The sequence below is a fragment of the Dendrobates tinctorius genome, unplaced genomic scaffold (assembly GCF_039654945.1).
Source record: "Dendrobates tinctorius isolate UK_male_01 unplaced genomic scaffold, ASM3965494v1 ptg000130l, whole genome shotgun sequence".
In the NCBI taxonomy this organism is placed as follows: Eukaryota; Metazoa; Chordata; class Amphibia; order Anura; family Dendrobatidae; genus Dendrobates; species Dendrobates tinctorius.
In genome coordinates this window covers 4,316,875-4,335,698 of record NW_027361798.1, presented here as the reverse complement: position 1 = coordinate 4,335,698, position 18,824 = coordinate 4,316,875, and the positions used below count along the sequence as shown (strand labels likewise).

Sequence of the window (18,824 nt, the reverse complement as noted above, 5' to 3'; positions counted from 1 at the left end):
TCTCCCATCACCCCCTCATGGCCTTCTCTCCCCATCATGGTCTTCTCCTCATGTCCCCATCTCCTCCAGGGCCAGGCTCCACCTACACAAACACAGACAAACACACACAGACATACATGTACACACACAGACAGACATACATATACACACACACATTATATATACACACACCACCTCTCTCCTCTAACCTGTCCGCCGCCCGCGCTTCCTCGCTCTCACACAGCAGCGGCGCGCTCCTCTCTGTGTCAGTCAGAGACAGGAAGCGCGGGCGGCGGGCAGGAAGCTGGACGGGTCCTTGCAGCTCCGCTCCTGCTATTCCCTCTTGCAGGCAGCGGAGCTGCTTGATCGCTCCCTGCCCGCCGCTACACGCAGTTTAAGAATTGCTGCACGCCGCCCCAGCCCCCGCTACGCCACTGACCGCCCCAGGCTCCCCTTGTGTCCGTGGACCGGCAAGGGCACTGCAGCGGCCTGGTGCTGGGCCGCGGACCGGCGGTTGGGGACCCCTGCTCTAAAGAATCCATAGCCTTAGAGTGTGCGCTCCTGGTGACTGGCACATAATAGTATTTCCGGGACTCATCGCCCGTGTGTTCGGTGAGTGGTGGCAGTGTGTATGAAGCGGGGTGTGTGGTCTGTGTCCGGGTGTGATTTATGCCTCCATTGCGGCATAGGACAGAGGTTGAATTCTGGACTGAGTGAGAGGAGACAGATTAACCCTTGCAGGCACAACCCCAAGTCACTTGCTAGAAGCGGGTACGTGACAATTGGCAGCGGTGGGATAGAATTTATTTCTATTAGAGCATTAGTGCATGGTGTAAGCAATTATTCCCTGTACTAAAGAACTGGTATTCTTGCGAGGAGTGCACCAGTTCTACAAGGTCCAGCTCAGTGCTTACTTAGACATACTTGCAGTTTCCCTTCCCCGTTTTTCTTTCTATCTTTTATTTGGCAAAGGCTGTTCATCGATATGGCAGCCCAGTACAAGAAGCAGAGCAGAGAGGCTCTGACCGACCTCTGTGAGCAGAGAGGTATAGAGACGGCCGACAAATCCAAGGAACTGCTGATACGCGCCTTGGCCGAGCAGGACATAGAGCAAAGTGCTGAAGCATCTGGGCAAGAAGAGTCCACTTCAGAGACCCAGCAATGCCAGCTCTTGCACCGGAGATACCTGATGGAAGTGCCAGTAATGCCAGTGCTGAGGAGACCATGGACTCTACTTTACAAATGGACTTACAACATCTGGGAACAAGTCACCCCAATCTGCACCCGCAGCTTATTCTACAGTACCGACAGGCTGCTGCTGCAGAACGCCAGGCGGAGAGAGAGGCTGCAGAACGCCAGGCGGAGAGAGAGGCTGCAGAACGCCAGGCGGAGAGAGAGGCTGCAGAACGCCAGGAGGAGAGAGAGGCTGCAGAACGCCAGGAGGAGAGAGAGAGGCTGCAGAACGCCAGGAGGAGAGAGAGAGGCTGCAGAACGCCAGGAGGAGAGAGAGAGGCTGCAGAACGCCAGGCGGAGAGAGAGGCTGCAGAACGCCAGGAGGAGAGAGAGGCTGCAGAACGCCAGGAGGAGAGAGAGGCTGCAGAACGCCAGGAGGAGAGAGAGGCTGCAGAATGCCAGGCTGAGAGAGAGAGGCTGCAGAATGCCAGGCTGAGAGAGAGAGGCTGCAGAATGCCAGGCTGAGAGAGGCTGCAGAATGCCAGGCTGAGAGAGAGAGGCTGCAGAATGCCAGGCTGAGAGAGAGAGGCTGCAGAATGCCAGGCTGAGAGAGAGAGGCGGCAGAATGCCAGGCTGAGAGAGAGAGGCGGCAGAATGCCAGGCTGAGAGAGAGAGGCTGCAGAATGCCAGGCTGAGAGAGAGAGGCTGCAGAATGCCAGGCTGAGAGAGAGAGGCTGCAGAATGCCAGGCTGAGAGAGAGAGGCTGCAGAATGCCAGGCTGAGAGAGAGAGGCTGCAGAATGCCAGGCTGAGAGAGAGAGGCTGCAGAATGCCAGGCTGAGAGAGAGAGGCTGCAGAATGCCAGGCTGAGAGAGAGAGGCTGCAGAATGCCAGGCTGAGAGAGAGAGGCTGCAGAATGCCAGGCTGAGAGAGAGAGGCTGCAGAATGCCAGGCTGAGAGAGAGAGGCTGCAGAATGCCAGGCTGAGAGAGAGAGGCTGCAGAATGCCAGGCTGAGAGAGAGAGGCTGCAGAATGCCAGGCTGAGAGAGAGAGGCTGCAGAATGCCAGGCTGAGAGAGAGAGGCTGCAGAATGCCAGGCTGAGAGAGAGAGGCTGCAGAATGCCAGGCTGAGAGAGAGAGGCTGCAGAATGCCAGGCTGAGAGAGAGAGGCTGCAGAATGCCAGGCTGAGAGAGAGAGGCTGCAGAATGCCAGGCTGAGAGAGAGAGGCTGCAGAATGCCAGGCTGAGAGAGAGAGGCTGCAGAATGCCAGGCTGAGAGAGAGAGAGGCTGCAGAATGCCAGGCTGAGAGAGAGAGAGGCTGCAGAATGCCAGGCTGAGAGAGAGAGAGGCTGCAGAATGCCAGGCTGAGAGAGAGAGAGGCTGCAGAATGCCAGGCTGAGAGAGAGAGAGGCTGCAGAATGCCAGGCTGAGAGAGAGAGAGGCTGCAGAATGCCAGGCTGAGAGAGAGAGGCTGCAGAATGCCAGGCTGAGAGAGAGAGGCTGCAGAATGCCAGGCTGAGAGAGAGAGGCTGCAGAATGCCAGGCTGAGAGAGAGAGGCTGCAGAATGCCAGGCTGAGAGAGAGAGGCTGCAGAATGCCAGGCTGAGAGAGAGAGGCTGCAGAATGCCAGGCTGAGAGAGAGAGGCTGCAGAATGCCAGGCTGAGAGAGAGAGGCTGCAGAATGCCAGGCTGAGAGAGAGAGGCTGCAGAATGCCAGGCTGAGAGAGAGAGGCTGCAGAATGCCAGGCTGAGAGAGAGAGGCTGCAGAATGCCAGGCTGAGAGAGAGAGGCTGCAGAATGCCAGGCTGAGAGAGAGAGGCTGCAGAATGCCAGGCTGAGAGAGAGAGGCTGCAGAATGCCAGGCTGAGAGAGAGAGGCTGCAGAATGCCAGGCTGAGAGAGAGAGGCTGCAGAATGCCAGGCTGAGAGAGAGAGGCTGCAGAATGCCAGGCTGAGAGAGAGAGGCTGCAGAATGCCAGGCTGAGAGAGAGAGGCTGCAGAATGCCAGGCTGAGAGAGAGAGGCTGCAGAATGCCAGGCTGAGAGAGAGAGGCTGCAGAATGCCAGGCTGAGAGAGAGAGGCTGCAGAATGCCAGGCTGAGAGAGAGAGGCTGCAGAATGCCAGGCTGAGAGAGAGAGGCTGCAGAATGCCAGGCTGAGAGAGAGAGGCTGCAGAATGCCAGGCTGAGAGAGAGAGGCTGCAGAATGCCAGGCTGAGAGAGAGAGGCTGCAGAATGCCAGGCTGAGAGAGAGAGGCTGCAGAATGCCAGGCTGAGAGAGAGAGGCTGCAGAATGCCAGGCTGAGAGAGAGCGGCTGCAGAATGCCAGGCTGAGAGAGAGCGGCTGCAGAATGCCAGGCTGAGAGAGAGCGGCTGCAGAATGCCAGGCTGAGAGAGAGCGGCTGCAGAATGCCAGGCTGAGAGAGAGCGGCTGCAGAATGCCAGGCTGAGAGAGAGCGGCTGCAGAATGCCAGGCTGAGAGAGAGCGGCTGCAGAATGCCAGGCTGAGAGAGAGCGGCTGCAGAATGCCAGGCTGAGAGAGAGCGGCTGCAGAATGCCAGGCTGAGAGAGAGCGGCTGCAGAATGCCAGGCTGAGAGAGAGCGGCTGCAGAATGCCAGGCTGAGAGAGAGCGGCTGCAGAATGCCAGGCTGAGAGAGAGCGGCTGCAGAATGCCAGGCTGAGAGAGAGCGGCTGCAGAATGCCAGGCTGAGAGAGAGCGGCTGCAGAATGCCAGGCTGAGAGAGAGCGGCTGCAGAATGCCAGGCTGAGAGAGAGCGGCTGCAGAATGCCAGGCTGAGAGAGAGCGGCTGCAGAATGCCAGGCTGAGAGAGAGCGGCTGCAGAATGCCAGGCTGAGAGAGAGAGGCTGCAGAATGCCAGGCTGAGAGAGAGAGGCTGCAGAATGCCAGGCTGAGAGAGAGAGGCTGCAGAATGCCAGGCTGAGAGAGAGAGGCTGCAGAATGCCAGGCTGAGAGAGAGAGGCTGCAGAATGCCAGGCTGAGAGAGAGAGGCTGCAGAATGCCAGGCTGAGAGAGAGAGGCTGCAGAATGCCAGGCTGAGAGAGAGAGGCTGCAGAATGCCAGGCTGAGAGAGAGAGGCTGCAGAATGCCAGGCTGAGAGAGAGAGGCTGCAGAATGCCAGGCTGAGAGAGAGAGGCTGCAGAATGCCAGGCTGAGAGAGAGAGGCTGCAGAATGCCAGGCTGAGAGAGAGAGGCTGCAGAATGCCAGGCTGAGAGAGAGAGGCTGCAGAATGCCAGGCTGAGAGAGAGAGGCTGCAGAATGCCAGGCTGAGAGAGAGAGGCTGCAGAATGTCAGGCTGAGAGCGAGAGGCTGCAGAATGTCAGGCTGAGAGCGAGAGGCTGCAGAATGCCGGGAGGAGCGAGAGGCTGCAGAATGCCGGGAGGAGCGAAAGGCTGCAGAACACCGGGCCAAGAGAGAGGCTGCAGAACGCCGGGACCAGGCTGAGAGAGAGGCTGCAGAACGCCGGGAGGACAGAGAGGCTGCAGAACACCGGGCCAAGAGAGAGGCTGCAGAACGCCGGGACCGGGTTGAGAGAGAGGCTGCAGAACGCCGGGAGTAGAGGGCGTTCAAGCTTTACATGGCTCAAATAGAACGGGGTAACGGTCCTCAGCTGACCCCTATTCCAGGACTTTGATCCAAGGAAACCATGTTTGGTTGGAGAAGGATACAGACTTAGATACTTTCCTTCTGGGGTTTTAAAAAACCTGCAGGCAATACCATATACCCAGTGAGCAGTGGGCGCAGTATCTAACCCCAGGGTTGAGAGGCAAAGCCCTGGAAGTTTTTGCTGGCTTCCCACCGGAGCTAGATGGGAACTATGAGGCCATAAAAGAGGCCCTGATCAGGAAATACCACCTAACTCCAGAAGTGTATCGGAGAAAGTTCCGGAACCTACAATGTGGATCAACGGACAGCTATGCGGATGTCGTGAGCACCTTGTTCCGCCAATGGATCAGGGGACTTTTTTAACAGTTTTGAGGATTTATCGGATCTTATGGTCAAGGATCAATTCCTTCATATGTGCCCCGCGGATGTACGGCAATTTGTGTGTGATCGGGAGCCACAAACTGCAGATCAGGCTTCAAAGATTGCTGACTGCTATGTGGCTAACAGGATGCCTGAGGTGCGGAAGCCATCGGGATTCAGCTGGTGGAAGGGAGGTAAGCCAAACGGGGACGCTTCTCCCTCTGCTAGCCGATCACCAGTGCTGTCCAAGCCCACCTCCTATGGGGTCCCGGGGACTAGACATTCTCTAGGCGATACAGGCTGATGCTTTTCCTGCAACAAAGCGTGTATGTGACACCCAGAAAAACTTCTAAACAGATTAAAGGTGAACTTCAAGCTTAAGGAACATCCGTGTCAGATCGCACCATCCCGTCCTTGTATGAGCCAAAGTGGACTTCATGGGAGGCGACCAAGGAGGACACTTTTGTTGAGAAAAAAAAAAAAAAAAAAGCCAGACTGGAATTTGCCAAACTACATGTTGACAAGCCACAAAGCTTCTGGGAGAATGTCCTATGGACAGATGAGACAAAAATGGAACTTTTTGGCAAGACACGTCAGCTCTATGTTCACAGACGGAAAAATGAAGCATATCAAGAAAAGAACCCTGTCCCTACTGTGAAACATGGAGGAGGCTCTGTTATGTTCTGGGGCTGGTTTGCTGCATCTGTCACAGGGAGTCTAGACTCTGTGCAGGGTACAATGAATTCTCAAGACTATCAAGGGATTCTAGAGAGAAATGTGCCCAGTGTCAGAAAGCTTGGTCTCAGTCGCAGATCATGGAGAGAGAAATGTGCTGCCCAGTGTCAGAAAGCTTGGTCTCAGTCGCAGATCATGGAGAGAGAAATGTGCTGCCCAGTGTCAGAAAGCTTGGTCTCATTCGCAGGTCATGGGTCTTGGATAATGACCCAAAACACACAGCTAAAAACACCCAAGAATGGCTAAGAGGAAAACACTGGACTATTCTGAAGTGGCCTTCTATGAGCGCTGACCTAAATCCTATGGATCATCTTTGGAAAGAGCTGAAGCATGCCGTCTGGAAAAGGCAACCTTCACACACGAGACAACGGGAGCAGTCTGCTCTTGGGGAGTGGGACAAAATACCTGTGGAGAGGAGCAGAAGTCTCACTGACAGGTACAGGAATCGTTTGATTGCCTCAAAAGGTTGTGCAACAAAATATTAAGTTACGGGAACCATCATTTCTGTCCAGACCTATTTCATGAGTGTTATTTTTTTATAAATTCAGTGGAAGCATGGTGGAAAAGCAATGTCTGACTTTCATTTCCATAGATTTTTGATTTATTATTACTTTAGTCAGATTCAAGTTATTTCTGTCACCATTGTGGGTTTTCCTTTTATTAACCCCTTCCTTACCGATGACTGGATAGCCCGTCATTGGTAAGGATCCTCGCTTTGAGGTGGGCTCCAGCGGTGAGCCCACCTCAAAGCCGCGACATGTCAGCTGTTCTGAACAGCTGACATGTGCCCGCAATAGGCGCAAGCGGATTCGCCGTCCGCCCGCGCCTATTAACTAGTTAAATCCTGCTGTCAAAGCTGACAGCGGGCATTTAAATAGCACTTCCGGCCGCCGGGCCGGAAGTGAGCTCATCGCCGACCCCCGTCACGTGATCGGGGGTCGGCGTCACGTTGCCTGGACAACCACAGGTCTCATAGAGACTTCTATGGTTGTTCCTAGGCAGATGGCTTTGAGCGTCGCTCGGTGGTCGGCGCTCAAAGCACAGCAGTAAATTGCTACATATGGGCGATCTGCTCATCGCCCATATGTAGCAGAGCCGGTCGGGTTGTGCATGCTCCAAGCATCCTATGGAAGCTATTGAACCATGCCAAAATTAAAAAAAAAAAAAAAGTTTAAAAGTAAAAAAAAAACTAAAAGTTCAGATCACTCCCCTTTTGCCCCAATCAAAATAAAACAAAAAAAATATCCCACATACACATATTGGGTATCGCCGTGTTCAGAATCGCCCGATCAATAAAAAAAAGGATTAACCTGATCGCTAAACAGCGTAGCGAGAAAAAATTCAAAACGCCAGAATTACATTTCTCCTTCACCTCATTGGGGGACACAGAGACTGTGGGTGTATGCTTCTGCCACTAGGAGGGTGACACTAAGTGAAAAAAAGAGGTTAGCTCCTCCTCCGCCGTATACATCCTCGCCCCTATTGCGGGCAGAAATCAGTTTTTTGCTTAGTGTCCATGGAGGCACACGTGTCTGTTTTTTTCTCCAGACTTTTTTCCATGAAGATGTGACGGGCAATGAATCCTATTGAAAGGGTCCGATTTCCCCAAACCAACAACGGGCGAGCACATGCGAGTGTCCCTCCACGTATCCTCTCCCGCGACGTGGGACACAATGCCGGACTTAGCTCTGACCACCCCTAGGTATTGAAACCATGGGCTGTACAGAGGCACAAGACTAGTCCGTGCGGCCCCCACTGCTCCACCAATGCTTAGACTGCGGTGCTGCAAGGTGGCGGACGGTCCCTCTCCTCACCCCCTGAAGGGGTTAGATGGAGCTAGGGTGCCTGCACCGTCCTATTTTATCAACACCCCCTCACATACCTGCGCTCAGGCTGAAGAGGATCATCGGTGAGGAGAAGGTCTGGGAGGCCTCCTGCGAAGATCTCAGGGCTGGAGCCCCCAGCCGGCGGAAGCCACCGGCCATGCAAGGCAGGAGTGGCTGGATCCGTCAGGCAGCGCCGCACAGTTAGTGGCGCCATATTTTTTTGTGTACTGCGCCCCCTCCCGGTCGGGTAGAGGAAAAATTGAGGCTGGAGCTAGGCCGCGGCCAGAAGTCCCGCCCCTGGAGCCGCGCGTCACTTCCGGCGGCCCGCCCCGCACTGGGCGGCGGCGAAGAAATTTAGGCCCTGGCTTCGGAGCGCGGCTAGGCCGCAGAATGGAAGCACCGCCCCTAGAGTGGTTTTACATGCTGGTTCATTCCCACAGCTAGTGGCGTGCGATTTGAAGGAAGCAGCCAGGACGGGGGGGCGCAGGGCTGGGGTAAGGCTGCCCGAGAGGCCACGCTACAGGGAAAACGAGGTGCTACTTCCTCCCCACATCCCCAGCAGCGGACAGATACAGCATGTCCGAAAAGGCAAAGACGCACACGTTCTTTTACTCTGCATGCATCTCGTCGGGCTGCGTTTCCGCGGGCGCAGAGCAAGCGATTATGTGAAGCCTGCGATTCCGAACGCGCCCAGGAGCCCTCCCCTGTGACCGCGACCAATGTGTCAAATCCCCCGGAGTGGGCCCGATCACTGTCACAGTCCATGGCGTCGCTTACGAGAGTAATAGAGTCCCTTCAAGCCCCAGATAGGGGCAGGGACAATGGCTCGCCGGCCTTAGAGGGAACCTCCACCTCACAAAAGCCTCCGGCCTGCAGGGGCCGCTCTCACTCCAGGCAGACGCGGGGGAAATGAATCCACACGGTGTCGCCCAGTCCATCCGGTGCCTTGGCATCCGTAAGATCTGCTTCTCGCTCCCCGTCACCAGTGATTGATAGCGAGCAGATCTCAGATTGCGACTCAGACGAGCCCCTTGACCTGGACACTCCAGGGTCATGTGAAACAGTGGACAGCCTCATAGAAGCCATCAATCAGACCCTGGGGATTGAGGATGATCCCGCAGCGGCTACGGGGCATTAAGTGGCATTTAAGAGAGTGAAGCGCCCACACAGAGTTTTTTCCTCTCACCCAGAGTTTGAGGACATAGTGCAGCGGCACAGAGATAAGTCCAGACAGGCGTTTCTCGGGTCAAAAGGCACTCGAAACAAGGTATCCGTTTGCTCCGGACCTCCGTAAAAGATGGATGGAATCCCCGATGATGGATCCTCCGGTTTCGCGCCTAGCCATTAAGACCCTGCTATCCGTCCCTAGTGGTTACTCGATTAAGGATCCCACGGATCGCCTTATAGAGAGCTTAGCTCGCTCAGTATATGAGGCGTCAGGGTCAGCACTCGCTCCCTCGTTCGCAGCAACTTGGGTAGCCAAGGCTATAATATCATGGTCAGAAACATTAAACAAGGTCGCGCAGGAGCAGGATCTACCTGCGGAGATTTCGGAGGTCGCAGGTCAGATGGCGATGGCTGGAGACTATGTAATCAATGCGTCTTTGGATGCGGCCAATTGTTCGGCATTTGCTGCCGCTAATGCAATTTTGATCAGAAGAGCCCTATGGTTAAGGATATGGCGAGCCGATTCTTCTTCTAAGAAGTCCTTGACTTCCCTGCTTTATCAGTGCGGCCGCCTATTTGGGGAGAAGTTGGATCAACTTATCTCTGACTCCACAGGAGGGAACAGTGGGTTTCTCCCTCAACAAAGGGTCAAACCGCTTTTTTGTCACCCGTTTTCGGGCTTTTCGCAACACCGGGTGGACTACAGCGGCCAATTCCGCCGCCTCAGGCCGCCCCAACCAGGATAGGGAGCGGCAGGTCTCATATAGAGCCAACCCATTGGGGAGATTGCGTACTCAGCAGCACAGATCGAGGGGATCCAGATCCCAAAGATTGTCGGCTAAATGACTCGAGGCCTTTACCAGACGACACCGGCAAGATGGGCGGCCACCTACTGTGGTTTTTCCACGTCTGGGCCAATGTCGCTCACGACGCATGGGTAAAGGAATTGGTGGCCTCAGGTTACAAAATAGAATTTGTCAGATACCCGCCAAGACGGTTTTTTCTTTCCCGGCTTCCCAGAGTGGATGCCCAGGCAAGGGCTCTATTGGGAGCCATCAAATCGCTCCAGCACAACGGAGTCATTGTTCCAGTGCCAGAACACGAAATAAATCAGGGATTCTATTCCAACCTTTTTGCGGTTCCCAAAAAGGACGGGTCTGTCAGGCTTGTTTTGGACCTGGAGCTTCTGAACAAATTCATCAGGATCAGACATTTCCGGATGGAGTCTCTCCGGTCAGTCATATCGGCCATGGAACAGGGAAAATACTTGACCTCAATAGATATCCAGGACGCATTTCTGCATATTCCCATTTTCCCTCCTCATCAGAGGTTTCTACGCTTCGCCATCAGCGATCTACATTTTCAGTTCATAGCACTACCCTTCGGGCTAGCCACGGCTCCCAGAGTGTTCACAAAGGTTATGGCAGTTGTCATAGCCATACTGCATTCTCGAGGCATAGTCATCTTGCCTTATCTGGACGACCTCTTGGTCAAAGGCCCTTCAAGGCAGGCATGCGAGGAAAATGTCAACATCACGCTAGATACTCTTGCCCGCTTAGGGTGGTTGGTCAATGCGAAGAAGTCATCCCTTGTGCCAGCTCAAAAGATCTCCTTTCTAGGAATGATTTTCGACACTCTCCGAGGGTTGGTAATTCTCCCTCAGGAAAAGGTGCTAGCGCTCCGGCAGGGAGTCCGGACACTTCGGCAACCAGTCCCTCATACCATCCGATTCGGGATGAGGAGTCTAGGGAAAATGGTGGCAGCAATGGATGCGGTACCATTCGCCTAGTTCCATCTTCGCCCCCTGCAGCACGCCCTTTTGTCAGCTTGGGACAAGAATCCCTTCACGCTCGACCGGCAGTGCCGACTGTCCTCTCAAGTCAGGCAGTCGCTCGGATGGTGGTTAACCAGTTCCTCTCTGACCCAGGGGAAACCTTTTCCCCCAGACCATTGGTTGGTGATGACAACCGACGCCAGTCTCCTCGGCTGGGGAGCAGTGTTTCGCCACCACACGACCCAGGGACGGTGGTCGCCACAGGAGGCACGCCTCCCGATCAACTTATTGGAGATACGAGCAATTCGGCTGGCTCTGCAAAAGTTTCATCACTTTCTAGCAGGCCGCCCTGTCCAGATTCAGTCAGACAACGCCACAGCGGTGTTACATAAATCACCAAGGGGGCACCCGCAGCAGAGCAACCATGCACGAGGGACTTTCTCAGCCGGCATGATCTTCCGTCCTTAGAGTGGCCTCTACGTCTTCCGGCAGATTTGTCCGCTGTGGGGAACTCCGGATGTGGATCTGATGTCGTCCAGAGTGAATGCCAAGGTGCCCACATATGTCGCTCGGGCCCGGGACCCGCAGGCAATCGCTGTGGATGCATTGGTTCTGCCATGGAACCAGTTTCGCCTCCCATATCTATTTCCCCTGCTGCCACTACTTCCGAGCGTCATCAAGAAGATCAAGACGGAAGGGGTTCCGGCGATTCTGCTGGCCCCGTCGAGAGTGGTACGTAGATCTAATGTAGCTGCTCGCCGACGTTCCATGGCGCCTGCCAGAGTGCCCAGATCTACTTTCTCAAGGGCTGATTTGCCACCCGAACTGAATCTTGGATTCTAACCCAGGCAGGGTTCGGGAGCAAGGTGGTCACTACAATGATTAGCGCCCGGAAGCCTGCTTCAGCACGAATTTACCACCACAACTGGAAGGTGTTCTTTGTTTGGTGTCGATGCCGCGGTGTTTCTCCGCTGAGATTCTCGATCCCCAACATCTTGACTTTTCTCCAGTCGGGCCTAGATTCGGGCTTAGCCCCAAGTTCCCTCAGGAGACCAATATCAGCCTTATCCGTCCTGTTCCAGCACAGAATTGCTACCAATCCGCAGGTGAAGACTTTCATCCAGGGAGTCTCCCACTTGGTACCTCCCTATAAGGCGCCTATGGACGCTTGGGACCTTAACCTGGTCCTAAGTGTTCTGCAGGAAGCTCCTTTTGAATCGCTTCAGGATATCTCTTTGAGAATCCTTTCCTGGAAAGTGGCGTTCCTAGTGTCCATTACTTCTATCAGGCGTGTTCCAGAGCTGGCGGCCCTATCCTGTCGAGCCCTGTTCCTCACTTTCCATAAGGATAAGGTGGTGCTCAGACCAGCCCCTCCTTTTCTGCCGAAAGTCGTGTCCTCTTTTCACATTAATGAAGATGTTGTTTTGCCTTCATTTTGTCCAGCACCGGTACACCGTATGGAAAAGGCTCTTCACACGTTAGACCTGATAAGAGCCCTCCGGAGGTACGTGTCGAAGAAGTCTCCCTTTCGTCAGATGGACACGCTGTTCGTGCTCCCCGAAGGGCGCAGGAAGGGACTCGCTGCCTCAAAATCGACCATAGCCAGATGGATTCGTTTGACTATTCAGGAGTCCTACCGCATTAAAGGCATGCCGATTTCAGCAGGGATCAGAGCGCACTCTACTCGCGCAGTGGGCGCCTCTTGGGCCCTTCGGCATCAGGCTTCGACGAAACAGGTTTGCAAGGCAGCAACCTGGTCCAGCCTGCACATATTTGCCAAACATTATAATATCCATGCTCAGGCCTCGGCGGATGCGAGCCTGGGTAGAAGGATCCTCCAAGCAGCGATGGCGCACCTTTAAACAAGAGGTGCATGTAGCTTGGATCGGTGAGTCGTCTCCCCACCCAGGGACTGCTTTAGGACGTCCCACAGTCCTGTGTCCCCCAATGAGGCGAAGGAGAAACATGGATTTTTGTGATAACAAACCTTAAAATCCTTTTCCCTGAGATGCTCATTGTGGGACATAGCACCCACCCTATTAGCCAGTTGGCTCTTGTTTTGTTTAAATTTATATGCATTTACTAATTTGATATAAGGGTGGTGTTTTGGACATGTTGTACCTGTATTAAGGCTGATTTTGTTGTCCTCCTACTGCTTTGGCACCAAACTGATTACCGCCCGCAATAGGGGCGAGGGTGTATACGGCGGAGGAGGAGCTAACCTCTTTTTTTCACTTAGTATCAGCCTCCTGGCGGCAGAAGCATACACCCACAGTGTCTGTGTCCCCCAATGAGCGTCTCGGAGAAAAAGATTTTACGGTGAGTTATCACAAAAATCCATGTTTTTTGGTCGCCGCAACATTGCATTAAAATGCAATAATGGACGATCAAAAGAACGTATTTGCACAAAAGTGGTATCGTTGAAAACGTCAGCCCGGCACGCAAAAAATAAGCCCTATCCCGACCCCAGATCATGAAAAATGGAGACGCTACAAGTGTCGGAAAATTGCGCAATTTTTTTTTTTTTTTTTTTAAAGCAAACTCTGGAATTTTTTTTCACCACTTAGATAAAAGAGAACCTAAACATGTTTGGTGTCTATGAACTCATAATGACCTGGAGAATCATAATGGCAGGTTAGATTTAGCATCTAGTGAACCTAGCAAAAAAAGCTGAGCAAAAAACAAGTGTGGGATTGCACTTTTTTTGCAATTTCACTTGGAATTTTTTTCCCATTTTCTAGTACACGACATGGTAAAACCAATGATGTTGTTTAAAAGTACAACTTGTCCCGCAAAAAATAAGCCCTCACATGGCCATATTGATGGAAAAATAAAAAAAGTTATGGCTCTGGAAAGAAGGGGAGCGAAAAACGAAAAATCTAAAAAAGCTCTGGGAGTGAAGGGGTTAAACGGGTGGGTACCAACAATTTTGACCATGTGTATGTGACGCCTGCGCCTCTTGTCCCTGCTGGGGGCAGCTCAGCCCATCTATGTGACACCAGCGCTTCTTGTCCCTCCTGGGGGGCAGCTCGCCCCCATTATGTGACACCTGCACCTCTTGTCCATCCTGAGGGCAATACGGAACCTCTATGTGACAGTTGCGCGCCTCATCATTCCTGGTGTCAGCTCGGCCCCTCTGTGACACCTGCGCCTCTCGTCCCTCCTAGGGGGAGCTTGGGCCCACTGTGTGACACTTGCGCCTCTCGTTTTCCCTGGAGGCAATACTGACCCCCCCATGTGATACCCATCTTTATCTTCTCTTGTGTCTTTATTTCTCAGCCCGTAAGATCCAGATGAAGCGGGAGCAGCTCCTTCGAGAGGAGGAGGAAGGGACCGCTGGGGACTCCAGTCCGAGGACGGTGGGACCCAGCACCCCGACCAGCGTGTTCATAGAGGGTGTGGAATACAAGGTGGAGCGTGTGGATCATGGGAGTCTGTCCTCGCTGACCGGGTGAGAGTCCTCCTCTGTCTTGGGTGATGCTGGCAGTGGCCGGTAGGTTTGGGTTGTCGGGGGGTCGCTGTTGACATCGTCTCTGTATTTTACAGGTTCTCCCCGTCGGAGTCACAGAGGAATTCCCTGGAGGATGCCTTCCGTGTGGAGCAGCGGCCAAGCTCCATGTCGGGGTCAGACATGTGTCCTTCATCCTTGGGTTGTCACTGTGGGGGCTCAGCCTGTAGGAGATGCTAATGTTATCCCCCTAGTGGCCGAAGTTTATCCCGGCGACCCCCCTGGCCCTTCTCACCTTGGTAACCCCCTTCTGAGCTCTGCCCTTTCTCCCCCTTAGGTTGAATCCTATATACCCCGGTGGCACGGATGGAGCGGCTCCGGTGCGCACTGCCAAGGCTGAGAGACGTCTGCAGGAGCGGCTAAGGGTGCAGAGCCCGGAGCTCACCGAGCAGGAGATGCAGCTGTCGCCAGCGGAGCGCAGAGCACTACAGGCCGAGAAGAGAGCCATGTGGAGAGCAGCCAGGTGAGGGCCGCAGAGGAGCCGGCGTTGCACAGGGGGAGGAGTCAGCCTCGCGGCTAACACCGGGCTTTGTGGGTGTGGTTACAGTAGGCGATCTGATCCTGCGGATGATGAGCGTGAGTGATCTGTGGTCCTGCCTGGTGTCCAGACTAGATCATCACCCCTGTCATCCTGCACCCTCATTATCCCGTCTCCATCTCTGCCTCAGCTTCCTCTCATGTGCCCCCCTACTTTCTGACATATTGGAGGTCTCTCCCCTCTGTGGCTGAATGCATGGGGGGGTCTCTCCCCTCTGTGGCTGGATGCGCGGGGGTCTCTCCCCTCTGTGGCTGGATGCACAGGGGTCTCCTTTGTGGTTGGCTGCACGGGGGGTCTCTATCCTCTGTTGTTGGATGCACGGGTGGTCTCTATCCTCTGTGGTTGGATGCACGGGGGGTCTCTATCCTCTGTGGGTGGATGCATGAGGGTCTCTCCCCTCTGTGACTGGATGCATGGGGGGGTCTCTATCCTCAGTGGCTGGATGCACAGGGGTCTCCTTTGTGGTTGGCTGCACGGGGGGTCTCTATCCTCTGTGGTTGGATGCACGGGTGGTCTCTATCCTCTGTGGTTGGATGCACGGGGGGTCTCTATCCTCTGTGGCACGGGGGGGGGGTCTCTATCCTCTGTGGCACGGGGGGGGTCTCTATCCTCTGTGGCTGGATGCACGGGGGGGGTCTCTATCCTCTGTGGCTGGATGCACGGGGGGGTCTCTATCCTCTGTGGCTGGATGCACGGGGGGGTCTCTATCCTCTGTGGCTGGATGCACGGGGGGGTCTCTATCCTCTGTGGCTGGATGCACGGGGGGGTCTCTATCCTCTGTGGCTGGATGCACGGGGGGGTCTCTATCCTCTGTGGCTGTATGCATGGGGGGGTCTCTATCCTCTCTGGTTGGATGCACGGGGGGTCTCTATCCTCTGTGGGTGGATGCATGAGGGTCTCTCCCCTCTGTGGCTGTATGCACGGGGGGTCTCTATCCTCTGTGGCTGGATGCGCGGGGGTCTCTCCCCTCTGTGGCTGGATGCACGGGGGGTCTCTATCCTCTCTGGTTGGATGTACGGGGGGTCTCTATCCTCTCTGGTTGGATGCACGAGGGGTCTCTATCTTCTGTGGCTGGATGCACGGGGGGTCTCTGTCCTCTGTGGCTGGATTCACGGGGGGTCTCTATCCTCTGGCAAGGGGGGGGGGGTTCTATCCTCTGTGGCTGGATGCAAGGGGGGGTCTATGCTCTGCGGCTGGATGCACGGAGGTCTCTCTCCTCTGTGGCTGGATGCACGGGGGGTCTCTATCTTGTGGCTGGATGCACGGAGGGGGTCTCTATCTTGTGTGGCTGGATGCTCGGGAGGTCTCTGTCCTCTGTGGCTGGATGCCCGGGGGTCTCTGTCCTCTGTGGCTGGATGCACAGGGGTCTCTATCCTCTGTGGCACTGAGGGGGGTTCTCTGTCCTCTGTGGCTGGATGCAAGGGGGGGTCTCTATCCTCTGTGACTGGATGCACGGGGGATCTCAATCTTCTGTGTTGCACGGGGGGTCTCTATCTTCTGTGATGCACGGGGGGTCTCTGTTCTCTGTGACTGGGTGCACGGGGGTCTCTATCCTCTGTGGTGGATGCACCGGGAGGTCTCTGTACTCTGTGGCTGAATGCATCGGGGGGTCTCTGTACTCTGTGGCTGGATGCACGGGGGGGTCTCTGTACTCTGTGACTGGATGCACGGGGGGGTCTCTGTACTCTGTGACTGGATGCACCGGGGGGTCTCTGTACTCTGTGACTGGATGCACCGGGGGGTCTATCCTCTGTGGCTGGATGCACCGGGGAGTCTCTGTACTCTGTGACAGGATGCACCGGGGGGTCTCTGTACTCTGTGACTGGATGCACCGGGGGGTCTCTGTATCCTCTATGGCTGGATACACCGGGGGGTCTATCCTCTATGGCTGGATACACCGGGGAGTCTCTGTACTCTGTGACAGGATGCATCTGGGGGTCTCTGTACTCTGTGACTGGATGCATCGGGGGGTCTCTGTACTCTGTGACTGGATGCATCGGGGGGTCTCTGTACTCTGTGACTGGATGCATCGGGGGGTCTCTGTACTCTGTGACTGGATGCACCGGGGGGTCTATCCTCTGTGGCTGGATGCATCGGGTGTCTCTGTACTCTGTGACTGGATGCACCGGGGGGTCTATCCTCTGTGGCTGGATGCACCGGGTGGTCTCTGTACTCTGTGACTGGATGCAGCGGGGGGTCTCTGTACTCTGACTGGATGCATCGGGGGGGTCTCTGTATCCTCTATGGCTGGATACACCGGGGGGGCGCTCTATCTTTTGTGATGCTCGGGGGGTCTCTACCCTCTGTGGCTGGATGCACGGGGGTCTCTCTTCCTCACTCTGTCTCCTTTCTCTCCTCTCGCCCTCTGGGCAGTTCTTTGGAGGACAGTATTAGGCAGTATGAACAGTCCTTGGCTAAGAAGCTTTACCTCTCCCGACAGCAGCGTCCGCGAACCCCTGAGGACGGCAGCAGGTGTGAGCTGAACCCCCTCACTGTGCACCTTGCCCGGCTTGTAGCATGTCCAGCAGGGGGCAGCCAGGGCACAGCGTCCGCACACAGCGTCCGCACACAGCGTCCGCACACAGCATGTTCTAAGACCCCGTGTCTGTTTGTTGCTGTGTGTGCCCATAACTACCGAGGCTTCCTTGATTCGCTCACCGAACGGTAACGCCGGCACTGGACTCATCCTGTCGTGTGCTCTTAAAGGGACAGCACCCAAATTACTCCAGTCATTGCAGACTGGCCCTACCGAGATCCTTTAAAGAGCAGTAAAGCTTCCTAGAGAAACGTGTAGTTGGTGCATGAGGACATATTGCATGGGAGATATATGTACAATGTATGCTCAATCTGTCATCATCGTGATACCAGAGCTGAATCTGCTCCATGCGGCTGTTGTAGACGGTTAGGTGAAGTGCCTTGTACCACGCACCGGCTCAGCATTCCTCTCACATAGGACTCCATGTTTCAGGATGAAGTCTCTGGAGCAGGACGCTCTGAAGGCGCAGGTAGTCATCGCTCGCTCCAAGGAAGGCAGAAAACGCAGCACTTTGGAGCAGCTGGCAGAGTCCCCGTCCCCGGCTCCCACCCCATCACCCACTCCTCTGGAGGGTAAGTGCCCAAGGTGTGACCACAGGAGGCCCTAATCGGGCCAGTGACTGCGACTTATACCTTTACCTCTATCCACAGATTACAGCCCCCGGCTCCTCACATCTCCTGGAAGATTGGTGAGTAACCCCCATCATCTGCTGTGCATAAGTCACTGAGAATGCCCAGATGACTGCCTCATCCTGCATAATCCTTGAGTATTCACTTCACCTCTGACCCTCCCCATTGTTACCTTCACGTAGGACCCTTCCGATCGTCTCCTTCACGTGGGACCCTCCCCATCGTCGCCTTCACGTAGGACCCTCCCCATCGTCGCCTTCACGTAGGACCCTCCCCATCGTCGCCTTCACCTAGGACCCTCCCCATTGTCGCCTTCACCTAGGACCCTCCCCATCGTCGCCTTCTCCTAGGACCCTCCCCATCGTCGCCTTCTCCTAGGACCCTCCCCATCGTCGCCTTCTCCTAGGACCCTCCCCATCGTCGCCTTCTCCTAGGACCCTCCCCATCGTCGCCTTCACGTAGGACCCTCCCCATCGTCGCCTTCTCCTAGGACCCTCCCCATCGTCGCCTTCTCCTAGGACCCTCCCCATTGTCGCCTTCACGTCGCACCCTCCCCATTGTCGCCTTCACGTAGCACCCTCCCCATTGTCGCCCTTCACGTAGCACCCTCCCCATTGTAGCTTTCACGTAGGACCCTCCCCATCGTCGCCTTCACGTAGGACCCTCCCCATCGTCGCCTTCACGTAGGACCCTCCCCATCGTCGCCTTCACGTAGGGCCCTCCCCATCGTCGCCTTCACGTAGGACCCTCCCCATCGTCGCCCTCACGTAGGACCCTCCCCATCGTCGCCTTCACGTAGGACCCTCCCCATCGTCGCCTTCACGTAGGACCCTCCCCATCGTCGCCTTCACGTAGGACCCTCCCCATCGTCGCCTTCACGTAGGACCCTCCCCATCGTCGCCTTCACGTAGGACCCTCCCCATCGTCGCCTTCACGTAGGACCCTTCCCATCGTCGCCTTCACGTAGGACCCTCC

At 55.3% G+C, this 18,824-nt stretch overlaps 1 protein-coding gene across 18 annotated transcripts in view; it reads left to right on the top strand.

Moving 5' to 3' along the window:
- Positions 1-18,824, top strand: part of SCRIB (scribble planar cell polarity protein) — a 221,537-nt gene that overhangs the window by 191,842 nt on the left and 10,871 nt on the right. For 17 of the 18 annotated variants that reach the window (XM_073543279.1, XM_073543284.1, XM_073543282.1 and 14 more), the window contains 6 exons: positions 13,918-14,089; positions 14,185-14,262; positions 14,424-14,609; positions 17,058-17,156; positions 17,653-17,792; positions 17,871-17,908. In XM_073543279.1, coding sequence (XP_073399380.1) covers positions 13,918-14,089; positions 14,185-14,262; positions 14,424-14,609; positions 17,058-17,156; positions 17,653-17,792; positions 17,871-17,908 — 713 coding nt within the window. The remainder of the gene's footprint in view (positions 1-13,917; positions 14,090-14,184; positions 14,263-14,423; positions 14,610-17,057; positions 17,157-17,652; positions 17,793-17,870; positions 17,909-18,824) is intronic. The other variant, XM_073543280.1, reaches the window with a different exon arrangement.